Source organism: Tenrec ecaudatus, chromosome 14 (genome assembly GCF_050624435.1).
Source record: "Tenrec ecaudatus isolate mTenEca1 chromosome 14, mTenEca1.hap1, whole genome shotgun sequence".
Classification (NCBI taxonomy): domain Eukaryota; kingdom Metazoa; phylum Chordata; class Mammalia; order Afrosoricida; family Tenrecidae; genus Tenrec; species Tenrec ecaudatus.
In genome coordinates this window covers 47522945-47536053 of record NC_134543.1, presented here as the reverse complement: position 1 = coordinate 47536053, position 13109 = coordinate 47522945, and the positions used below count along the sequence as shown (strand labels likewise).

Genomic DNA, 13109 nt, shown 5'->3' with positions numbered 1-13109 from the left:
GGCTGGAAAGAGGGAACCCATCTCAAGGATCTACATACAACCCCCTCCCAGGAGGACAGACAACAGAAAAGTGGGTGAAGGGAGACATCAGACAGTGTAGGACATGACAAAATAATGATAATTTATAAATTATCAAGGGTTCACGAGGGTAGGGGGGCAGGGAGTGAGGAGTAACAATGAGGAGCTGATACCCAGGGCTCAAGTAGAAAGCAAATGTTTTGAGAATGATGATGGCAACAAATGTACAAATGTACTTGCCACAATGGATGGATGGATGGATTGTGATAAGAGTTGTATGAGCCCCAATAAAGTGATTTTTAAAAGAAAAAAAAAGAATCACTAACTTGGTCAATTGACTAGAAAAAAAACCAATAATTAAGAAAACCCTCTCTTTAAATTAGCAGGATATTAGAAGACATGCTCACTTTTTCCCTGTCCCTTTGGCTTACCACTCTCCCAGTAGTAACTGAAAATCCCGGGAATTGCCACGTTTGTATTTTTGAAATCAGTTTTCCTAAAGATCTTTTTGTTGGTTGCTTGGGTTGTACTACCCACTTATACAGGATGGTGAGTTTTCGCCACTGTTATTATAGATAAAAAATAAAAGAGATTTTAGCATGTGACAGCCCACACGGAAGCATTCTGATCTGTTTTGTCTTCCTTCCAGGTGGAAGAGATGGGGAGGCAGGGACCACAGAAGCCGGTTAGAATCAGCAAGGGAGAGAGGCATACATGCCAACGAGGGCAGCACAAAGATGGTATGGGGAGACTCAAAGTGCACAGGTACTTGGAAGGAGGGAGGAAAGAGTTTGTTATCCTATGCTTATGTTGCTCTTTGCAGGAGCACAGAAGTGCTGTCATAAGCTGAGAGGAAGGGAATATGGGCTTGCGGGGGAGGGGGGGGGGGCTTCAGAGCACTCTCTGAGAAGGCAGCACGGTATCCACCCCTGCATTGGGGTGATGCATTGAAAAGCAGCCTGTGGGTCCAGCTGTATTTAGAAACAATACGTTTATTCAGAAACTCAAGGACTGAGTTATGGGATTTATCTAGCAAGGTCCAATAACCCCGGAGCGGGAGAGTGAGTGTCCAGGTGAATTCAGGGAAAGCTGTAGGTTTCAAAGGACCATCATGACTGACGATGGGCCTGGGAGCAAGCGAAGCCCCTTGCCAGCGGAGTCCAATGGGGAAAATGGAAGTGCTCCAGGGGCTGATCGTCCTGACAAGGCCACCAGCCGTGTCTGTGATTTTACTAGTGCTGGGAATGTGCTCTAACGCCATGTCAATGCTGGGATCAAAGATACAGGCTTTGGATCTCTTGCAGTTGAGAAAACTAGCTACCATTCCCACTTCATTAGTTGCATGATTTAGTCACCTCTCAAGTTCTTCAGGTACAAAACCAGTCACTGACAACTCAACTCCAACTCCTGGGGTGCCCGGGGGGTCAGAGTAGCACTGTGCCACAGACAGTTTTCTTTGGCTGATGTTTCAGAAGGCGATGACCAGGCCTCAGCCCTCTGTTTCGATCAGCAGCTGAGTGCGAGTTAATCCTTTGCACCAGCTGCGGACTCTTCACCTGTCGGGCCGTCTCTCCACTCTATCACATCATGGACTGTATTTAGACATTTCCCTTCTTCCTACTGCTCCCACCTCATACACCTGCCAAAGGGCCACTCACAAGTGTCCGTGCAGAGTCCCTCCTTCTGGGCCTGAATGGTGAGATCTTCCCTGGCTGGTTCAAAGGTTATCTCGTGGCACTGCTATTGGAGAGGAACATACCTGATCTGTTCTGCCGCTCCACGTGATGGCCACAAACAGATGATCCTCGGCTCTGCAGTTCAAGAATTGGAGCGGAAGAATCTTCAGTGACAGATAAAGGGGACAGCTGTCTACTGATGCCGCTGAGTGCACTGGGGCAGTTGGCTCCTGGCTTGCACCGAGTAACTGACGATCTGGAGGAGGTACCTGGGAAAAAAGAGTTCACGTCAGCATGAGAACTTGCAGGAGAAGTTGGCGCGGGATTGTCAATGCCATGGGCGTGAAATACAAGCAGACGGCAGCAAGGAGCACACTCGCGTCTGAACAGTCATTGAGCTCACTTATAATCCCAGAAAAGGGGCCCCTGAAATGGAAACGCTCCTTTGGCAAGGTCTGTGTCCTTAAGATAAAGCATCTTTTCAGATTCAACAAGAAACTAGAACTGCACACCAGCAGATCGCGGCATGCGTTCTGCAGTGGAAGTGCTCGCACAGTCAACTAGTTGGCCTCAGAAAAAGCAAAGCCTGTTTTATGCTTATTTCTACCCTGTTCTTCCTTGGGAGAACTGTTGGGATCCTAGCTGGTAATCCTGCCAATAGTATCGCTGTTCAAATTCACTCTCGGGGCACACTCTCCCATCAGATGCGCCCCTAAGATCCAGCTGTGTGGAGTCTTGTGGATCTGAAAATCCAGCCTTGAGAGTTTTCCCCAAGCCAAGACCCTCCCCCGGCCCCATCCTGATGAATGTCCCATACGTTTCTAATGTAGGGCTCACTTCACGGGGGCTCAGCCACTGCTGGTGCACAGGTGTGATCCGTAGAAGAAGGCCCTGTGCATGACGGCTAATGTCCTACAGCTGCCGTCTTGAAAAATTCTAAATTTCATCTTTGTATTTGCGATCTGTGTGGCACTTCGGAAGGGGCAATGGAAAATAAGATGGGAGCGAGTCTCTGTGAGTCTTCTGCTCCCTCCTCGGGCTGGTTCTCTGCAGCCCACTCCTTCATCTCAGTCTAGCACCTGCTGAGTCACAGGCAGGCATCTCCGGTACCTGAGCTACATGAGAACCACAAGGAGCATATGCTAACTAGCAAACAAACAAGCATCTACAACAGGCTGAGAGAGATTTTTCAACAGGGGCCCACTTTTCTTTATTTTAATAAATCATTTTATTGGGGTCTTACAGCTCTTATAACAATCCATACATCCATTGTATAAAGTACATTTGTACATGTGTTGCCATCAGCCTTGTCAAATCAGTTTCTTTGTACTTGAGCCCTTGGTATCAGCTCCTCTTTTTTTCTCTTTCTCTCTCCCTCCCCCACCATCCCACTACCCTCATGATCCCTTGATAAATTATAAATTATTTCCATATCTTACACCATCTGCTGTCTCCCCATGTTTCTGTGTTCATCACCCTGGGGTAGGGGGTGTTATACATTGATCATTGCGTTAGGTTTCTCCTTTCTCCTCCCACCATCCTCTTACCCTCAAAGTATCACTACTCCAATTACTGTTCCTTGGGGCTTTATCTGTCCTGGATTCCAGGTGTCGAGGACTCATCTGTATCAGTGGACACGCTCTGGTGTAGCATTTGTAAGGTATAACTGGGGTTGTGATAGTAGGAGTGGGGAGGAAGCATTAAAGAACTAGAGGAAAGTTGTATGTTTCATCAGTGCTATACTGCATCCTGACTGGCTCGTCTTTTCCTTGTGACCCTTCTGTAAGGGGATGTCCAATTATCTACGGATGGCTTTGGGTCTGCACTCCGACCCACCCCGTTCTTATCAATACGATTGCTTGTTTTGGGTAGGGGTCCACTTTTCAGTTTGCATTTTGACCCTCAGACAATGCAGTCAGCCCTGCCCCAGCTAGAATACCACCCCAATAAAGTTGCTTCATGGGTGATTTACTGAGGTGGGGAGAGGGGGAGACACTGTGACATGGAAGGCAGAAGCATTTTTTAAACCTTTAAGTTGTGAATGGGGTGAAGGTTTATAGGGCAAATGATCAGTTTTGCACTCAACAATGCAGGCACCGTCTGGTCAGACTCCTCCAACAATCTCCCCAGGATACCCTCACTGACCCCACTTCTTCCCTGTGGTTCCTGTTTCCACTCCGCCTTCTTTCCTCAGCCTCTCAACTTTGTCCTCCAGGGAATGCTGCCTTTTTAAATCTTATTCTGCATTGGGGGTGAATTCTGTCGTGGACCTGGATGGTGACTAAGGGCCATATCATGGTCCCACTAGGCTCCAGCTGACCAGTAAGTAGTTGATCACTTTTATGATGTTGAGTTTTGGTCCACATTTTTCTTCTACTCTACTCAGGACTGCTAATGTGAGCCTTTCAGATCCTGTAGTAGTAGCAGTGGGCACCATGTAGTGTGGTTCCAGGGTTATGGAGATTGATGTCTATGTGGTTCATTAGACTAATTCTTTCTATGGATCTTTCCACTTTTAGGACTCTACTTCAGAGAGACCAATGTGTGCAGCTTAGAGGGCTGCTTCCAAGCTTTCACACGACAGCTGCTATGCATCAGAGTAGGATGTCGAACATTGTCTTTGAGAATTATGTTATGCCAATCGATCTGGACGTCCCGAGACTATGGTGAAAGGCAAATTTTGAAATATCAATGGGGTCTTGGAATTCAATAATCAGGCTGTACATTGGTTGTATAATCACATGAAGCAATCAAATTAAAATCTTGAGAAGCAATGGCTCTCAGATGCTATATCTTTTGATAGCCGGGCACCATCAGCTTTCTTCACCACATTTGCTTATGCACCCGCTTTGTCTTCAGTGATAATGTCGGAAAGGTGAGCATCACGAATGCCGGATTGTTAGAACAAAGTGTTCTTGTGTTGAGGGAGTACTTGAGTCGAGGCTTAATGTCAATCTGAAACCTAATTCTTAACATATAGATATGAGTAATAGTTCTATTCCCCTCTCATTATATATATTTACATATATACATGCCTGTATTTAGACCTCTATAAATGTCCTTTGCTTCCTAGTTCTTTTTTTTAATGATTTTATTGGGGGTCTTATGTATATTTTAAGTACCTTTTAAAGTTTACTTTATGGACATGGAGGACAGAAATAGGAGGCAAGGGGAATTTATAGAGGTCTAAATAAAGGCATATACATGTATAAATATACTTATATATGACAATATAGAAATAGATCTATGTACATATATTTATATGTTAACTATTAAGGTAGCAGATATACATTGGGCCTCTACTCAAGTACTCTCTCAATGCAAGAACACTATGTTCTAATAACCTGGTGTTCTGTGATGCTCATCTTCCCGACATGATTGCTGAAGATGAAATGGGTTCATAGCAAATATGGTGAAGAAAGTTGATGGTGCCCAGCTATCAAAAGATCTAGCATCTGGGGTCTTAAAGGCTTTAAGACAAACAAGCGGTCATCTAGCTGAGAAGCAACAAAGTCCACATGGAAGAAGCATACCAGTCTGTGTGATCATGAGGTGTTGATGGGATCAGGTATCAAAGACCCAAAACAAAAAATTATATCATCATGAATGAGGGGGAGTGCAGAGTGAAGACCCAATGCCCATCTGTAAACAATTGGACATCCCCTCACAGAAGGGTCACAAGGAAGAGATGAGCCAGTCAGAGTGCAGTATAGCACCGATGAAACATACACCTTTCCTCAAGTTCAGCGGTTCTCAATCTGTGGGTCACAACCCCTTTGGGGATTAAATGACCCTTCACAGGGGTCACCTAAGACCATCGAAAAATACTTATTTCAGATGGTCTTAGGAACTGAGACACCACTCCTCTATCCATCTCCAGGTGGGTCTGCCCCCATGCAGATATGCCCAAATACGAGTACCCAGCATGAAGACTGTTACCCATGCTACACCATGCTTCCAGACAAAATTTCATTTACTTGACATTAGAAAAAATATTTCAAAATATATAATTACATATTGTTCTTGTGATTAGTCACTGTGCTTTAATTATATTCAATTTGTAACAATGAAAACACATCCTGCATATCAGGTATTTACATTATGATTCATAACAGTTGCAAAATTACAGTTATGAAATAGCAACAAAAATAATTTTATGGTTGAGGAGGTCACCACAACTTGCGGAACTGTATTAAAGGGTCGCAACATTAGGAAGACTGAGAACCACTGCTCTAGTTCTTTAATGCTCTCCCCACCCCCCCAACCTATCATGATCCCAATTCTACCTTACAAATCCGCCTAGACCAGAGCATGTACGTGGGTACAGATAAGAGCTGGAAATACAGGGAATCCAGGACAGATAAACCCCTCAGGACCAACAATGAGAATAGTGGTACCAGGAGGAGAAGGGGAAGGGGAAGGTAGGGTGAGAAAGGGGGAACTGATCACAATGATCTATATATAACCCCCTCCCAGGGGGACGGATAACAGAAAAGTGGGTGAAGGGAGACAGGGGTTGGTGTAAGACATGAAAAGAATTAATAAATTAAAAATGGTTCATGATAGAGGAAGGGTGGGGGTGGGGGGAAATGAACTGATTCCAAGGGCCCAAACAGAAAGAAAATGTTTTGGAAATGTGATGGCAACAAATGTACAAATGTGCTTGACACAATGGATGGATGTATGGATTATACATACGTACAAGCCCCTAATAAAATGATTTTTTTAAAAAAACTAAAATAAAATAAAGTTTACTTTGCACAGTGGGTCTCAACCATCCTAAGCCATGACCCTTTAATGCAGTTTCTCATGTTGTGGTGACCCCACAACCATAAAATTATTTTTGTTGCTACTTCATAACTGTAATTTTGCTAATGTTATGAATCATAATGTAAATATATGATATGTAGGATGTATTTTCATAGTTACAAATTGAACATAATTAAAGCACAATGATTAATTGCAAAAATAATATGTAATTATATATCGTGAAATATTTTTTCTAATCACAAATAAATGAAATTCTGTCTGGAAGCATGATGTAGCATGGGCAACGGTCTTCATACAGGGTACTCGTATGTGGGCGTATCTGCATGTGGGCGGACCCGCCTGGAGAAGAACAGAGGAGCGGTGTCTCAGTTCCTAAGACCATCTGAAATAAGTGCTTTCTGATGGTCTTAGGCGACCCCTGTGAAAGGGTCATTTAACCCCCCAAAGGGGTCACGACCCCTAGAGAACCGCAGACTTTGCATAAGGTTTGCCTCCTCAGTCTTTCGGAGGTCACTAGGTTTCATTTTGTGAGCACTTGTCAATTGAAAGTGGAAAGGAGGAAGCCCTGAAATAATAAAGCACAGATGTGCTTCCTCATTTTCCCAGAATCCTCATGCCCTGGCTGGCACCTGTACTTCACATTCCCTGTGGGATAAAGCTCGCAGCCCTTGCTTAGTGCCAGCTGTCTCCTACTGGCTGGTCTGTAGAAGAGACCTGAGGGCAGTTCAGGCACTGGAGACATTGAAAGATGTGTCCTATGAGATAAAATTTAAACTTCAGAGCTAGGCCCAGAGGCATGTTCTGGGCCTAGGCCATGAAACCATCATCCCCAATTCTGGAAATGAAGACATTGCCCCATACTGCGTGTACCATTCCATTAACATAAAGGCAGTCCTGATAGAAATAAATATTCAGAGTGTTGCCCAGGAAACAGCTAAGGATCATAAATAAATCATACATATGTTCTATTTTATCTGCCATAGTAAGTTCCTGGATAGAAGTTGGCTTGCAAGTTCTATTTGAGAACAGCACTCAGACTTTACTATTTATTGAGAGTAGATAATATTAGGCGTGAAAGCTTGGAAGCCTCTCATTAGTAACTAGGACCAGATGGTTACCCCTCCCTTGTGAAGACATCTGCTTACCTGAGCCATAGCAGTAGGGCCATTTGGCTTCTTTTTATATTTGACCAAGCATAGAATATGATATCTTCATTTGCACTGCTTAGAGTCTGCATGCTCTCCAAATCAATTTTATTCAAGTTGTGATTAAGTCCCTATTATGGGACAGGTATTGTGTTAGGAGTTAGAGAAATGAAGATTACATAATTGATGGTATCATGGGGCTGTCAACTCAGTATTAGAGTCAGGCTTGGAACCAATTACCCATAATTTAATGTGAACTGAGAGTTTATGAAGCAAGAAGAAAGGGAGAGAGGGATGTGGTTGGTCTGACTCTGGGAAGGCTCTGAAGGAGGTTACGGCAAAGTTGACTTTGAAGGATGAACGGGCCTTTACCATGCAGAGAGTTTTAGATTGAGCAACAGAAAATACCATCCGTTATGGATGGAGCAGTGTTCTCTGAAAAATATTTAGTATCGTGCTACCTTTGATTCTCAATATTACCCTCTACTTTGCAAGCTAATGTAATTATGTAAGTGTTGAAAGTCCTATTCTCTATTAAGTGCTAATGAGATAGGATTGGTGGTGGTTTATGTTACTAAGCATGATACAACCTGTAGGATTAGGTTATATTTTGGGTTCATCTCTCTCTTTTTTTAAATTTATTTTTAAATCATTTTATTGGGGGCTCGTACAACTCTTATCACAATCCATACATCCATCCATTGGGTCAAGCACATTTGTACATATGTTGTCATCATAATTCTCAAAACATGCTTTCCACTTGAGCCCCTGGTATTAGCTCCTCATTTTTCCCCTCCCTCCCTTCCCTCCCCTCCCTCATGAGCCCTTGATAATTTATAAATTATTATTATTTTGTCATATTTTACACTGTCGGACATCTCCCTTCACCACTTTTCTGTTGTCCATCCCCCTGGGACAGGGGTTATACATCGATCATTGTGATTGGTTCGCCCTTTCTCCCACCTTCCCCTTACACTCCTGGTATTGGTACGCTATTATTGGTTGTGAGGGTTTTATCTGTCCTGGATTCCCTGTATTTCAAGCTCTTATCTGTACCCATGTACATGCTCTGGTCTATCTGGATTTGTGAGGTAGAATTGGGGTCATGGTAGTGTGTGTATGGGGGCCGGCGGGGGAAGTGGTATGTTTCATTGGTGCTACACTGCACCCTGACTGGCTCGTCTCCTCCCCATGACCCTTCTGTGGGGGATGTCCGTTCACACCAAATTTTAATGATCAAACTCGTTCATTTGGTTATTTTCAAGGCATCTCTCGTATCTTGGTTTCTTTGGGAGATCTGTGATCTTTTCTAGGAAGATGCTAGAGTTACTGACAGCAAGAAAGAGCAAAACCACAATTGTAACTCTGAAATTGTGACTCAGAGTTGGGGGGCAGCCGTAACAGTTACTCTCACAATTTATCCTTTAAAAATCATTTTATTGGGAGCTCGTACAACTCTTATACAATTTATCTTAAGAAAGGAAATAAGTATCAATACATAATAAATATGGTATAACAACTGAATTTCAGCTTTTTTTCCTTTCAGCTCAGACTCTGCTGAATGACATTGGTAGCAATTATTCTCTCGGTAGACAGATAACTTGTATCATCAGCATTCTTTGGGTTTTTAGAGAAGCCCGTATAGAACTCGCTCAGGGGCTACTCCTGTTTTAGGTGAACATTTTGCCCCAGAATTACTGAAAGTGGTCAACATGGAGAGTGAACAGCGCATAAGGAATATGCCAACTTTCCATTTCAATCGGAACTACTCTGTTGTTCAACAGTCCTTTGAAAGAAAGATTACAAATAATATTTCCCTCTTACACATGTTATCGCTAAAGAAGTAATTTATACATTTATATAATTTATCTTTTCTGCTTAAAGTTCGTTTTAAAACTAATGAGAACAACGCTGTTATCTATTTTACAGTACAAAAGAAAACAAAAATACCTGCCACTTATTTAACACATACCAGTGACCAAAAGTTTCAAATGAATTATCTCCAAACTTTACCACAATACTGTGGGGTAGATTTTCCAGTCTCCCTTAGACAGCTGAAGAGAGTGACTCTCGGAGAGCCCAAGTAAGGGTGAGAACGCAGGCACATCCACCTCCAAACCCTTCTCCCCAGAGCCGTCCCACTTCAGCGCATCTGTATCACTGAGCTTCCACTGTTAGCAAGAAGCAAGCCATTTTCTTTGGGTGATAAGGTGATATATATTCACAAGGCTATCTAAGAATAGTAAGGGGCACTATGCAGCAGTGTGGGAAATAAGGACTGTTAATTGTTCAGATAATGAAACTCATTGCTCTCAGGTTGACTCACAGTGACCCTACAGGACAGAGGAGCTCTGTCGCTGCGGGTTTCTAAGACTGTAAATATTGATTGGAAAGCCTCATTTTCTTCTGCAGACCAGCTGGTAGTTTTGAACTGCTGACCTGGCAGTTAGCAGTCTGCTGTGTATCTTACTGTTCCCCCAAGACTCCTCACTTGTCCAGATAGTGCAGAGATTAATTCCTTCCCAAGGGACATTGGAGTCCAGAAGATTCTGCGGCACAGGCAGGGTTTTGAGAGAGAGTCCGGAGCAACTTTTAACAAAGGCATGTAGGGATATTGGCATGAATATGGCGGAGAGCAAAATAAGTACTTTGTAGAGGGAGGATGGGTTGAAGGAAGGCAAACCTAGCAGGAGATGGCAAGATCCACAGACAGAGAGAGCTCAAAGGGAAGGGAGGTGGCTATTTGAAAGTTGTTCAAGCGAAGCAGAGCTGAACATCCCTTGTAGAAGAGGGGATTGTGCGAGGTTCTTTTCCTGTACTAAGATCTAGACACTCAGATGGAAACAGTAGAAAAAGTATCATTAATAACAAGACCCTGTGAATGCCAACAGGCAGGGTCACTCTTCCAGGTCACAACCTCACCCTTGGCCCAGGCAACTCAAATGCCCCTCCACAGGAGCCCCAGTGCCAGGGGAACTCACGGTTGCTGTGGCAACCCTCTGACTGCTAAACACATTCTCTGAGTTGTTCTTCTAAAGAAAGGGTTGGGGTCAAGGTGCATTTCCTCTTTTTTCATACATGCATGAGTTTGTTTATTTATTTATATTCATTATTTTATTGGGGGGGCTCTTATAAATCTTATAACAATCCATCATTCCATTGTATTAAACACACTTGTACATATGTTGCCATGAACATTCCCAAAACATATTTTTTCCTACTTGAGCCCTTGGTATCAGCTCCTCTTTTTCCCCCTTCCTCCCTCTCTCACCTTCCCACCCTCGTAAATCCTTGATCAATTAGATATTGTTGTTGTTATTTCGTGTCCTACACTGTCTGTTGCCTCCCTTTACCCACATTTCTGTTATTTGTCCCCCTGGGGGGTGGGCTATGTAGCCAACCTTGTGATAGGTGCCCACTTTCTCCCTGTTCCCCCATGTCTACCCCCACCATCCCCCTACCCTCATGATATCGCCACTCCCACTACTGTTCCTGCAGGTGTTATCTGTCCTGAATTCCACGTGTACAGAGCTCTTATCTGTACCAATGTGTGTACTCCGGTCTAGCCGGATTTATAAGGTAGAACTGGGTCATGGTAGTGGGGGAGGACGTATGCAGGAACTGGAGAAATGCTGTTTCATCAGTGCTGCACTGCACCCTGATTGAATTGTCCCTTCTTTGTAACCCTTCTGAGGGGGGATGTCCAATAGTATACAGAAGGGCTTTGGGTCTCCACTCCAACCCCCCTCTTTCATCCTTTTCTTTTTTTTCAAGTCCCTTTCTGCCCCCACATTTCAACTTCAACAGTGGTTTATTTTAGAAGATGTCTGGTCTTTCATCTCCCTCAAATTGATTTCTCTTTCTCTCAACTTCAGCCCTAAACACACGCATATTTTATTAACTAAAATTAATGTTGGTTTATTATTCAAACCATTATCTTACCCACAGTCTGTCTATTCAGCCCGGCTGCCACTTACGTTATCTGTCATATGTTGAATCTTGGCACAGGCCGCAGTTCAGTTACGCATTAGGGTTGACGCATTGCACTGAACTTTGGCAGAAACCTGAAGTGCAGTTTTCGCACCTATAAGGTACCAAAGAATGTTTTCAAACACTTTTGCTGGTTGCAGATATGAATCAGCAGAAATATCCCAAAATTGCCTTTATGTTTTCTTGGGTGGTGGTGGTGATAATGTTGTTCTTAAATAATTTCCAGGATAATAAGAAGGACTTTTCATTGTAAAAGAAAAAAAAATTAAGAGCTAGCCTTAACTCTCAGTCCAGCCCATCTTAACCCCTCTGGACATTTTATCACGGACACACACCTCGGCCTCGGCCCTCCTTTTAGCTAGAAGCAGCGCCCAGCGCCCTTCTTGTTTAGAGAGTGCTTTAGAGAATGGCGTGAGTGGTGCCCACACTCTGCAAGAGAAGCTGAGGACAGCCACACAGTTCTCCATGGCCCTGGCCGTGGCCGTGGCCGTGGCCGTGGAGTGCAGACATGATTTGGTTCCAGATGGTCAGATGCCCCAGATCAGGACGTTGAACTTCCAAGAAGTACCACAGGGTGGTAAGCATTCAGGGCGGGCTGTTGCAGTAGCAGCAGGGAGGTGGGGGGTGGGGGGGGGAGGGCACTGTAGCTGCCCAGTCAGATGGTTTCATCTGTCTGCTTCTGCAGCCTCCTAGTTCCTGCGCATTCCCAACGTTCTGTGATCGCCTCCTCTCCACTGTATCGAGCAGCTCTCCCTGTGGGTCCACTGATGTCTGTGGCTGGCAACCAAGAGTGACCTCCTCCCCAGGACCTTTGGATGTACCCAACTCCGTGGCTGCTTGCTCACTTTATGCCGTTTCCAGTCTCTCCAGGCCTCCACTCACCATTTCTCTTGGCACCGCAGTTAGCGCTCTGAGTGAGTCTCTGTTTCAGCTGGGAGACCCCTTGAGAGCCTTTAGAGCAGCGGTTCTCAACCTGTGGGTCGTGATCCCTTTGGGGTCGAACAGCCCATTCACAGGGGTCGCCCGATTCATAATAGTAGCAAAATGACAGTAGCAACGAAAATAATTGTATGGTTGTGGGTCACCACCACATGAGGAACTGTCTGAAAGGGTCGCGGCATGAGGAAGGTGGAGACCCACTGCTGTAGAAAGAGTTCTGCCGATGACAGACATCCGCAAGGGCAGAGAGCTGGCTGCTGCTATTATTGAACACCTGGGACACCTGTGCCCCTGGGAGAGCTGCTTTGTACCTTGGAGAAAATGGGGAGGGAGAATCTATCTCTCAGATGCACCAAACTCACTTTTCCCCTCTTCACAGAAAGTAGAGCCTTTGGCTATGCAGTAAAGTAAAATCAGAAACCAAGTTGCCATTCGGTTGATTGAGGTCTGACAATCCCATGTATGAGAGCGGAGCTGGGCTCCACAGGGTTCTCCAGGCTGTGCTCACTCAGAGCTAGACCACCAGGCGTTTCTTCCAAGGTGCCTCGAGGTAGGTTTGAACTTCTAACCT

General features: G+C 44.4%; 1 protein-coding gene across 1 annotated transcript in view; it reads right to left on the bottom strand.

Annotated features, from left to right (window-relative positions):
* The window catches only part of SLC35F4 (solute carrier family 35 member F4), a 275316-nt gene that overhangs the window by 40015 nt on the left and 222192 nt on the right, over window positions 1–13109 (bottom strand). Inside the window, exon 2 of the mRNA XM_075531797.1 lies at window positions 1778–1963. Within this exon, the coding sequence (XP_075387912.1) occupies window positions 1778–1963 (186 nt within the window). The remainder of the gene's footprint in view (window positions 1–1777; window positions 1964–13109) is intronic.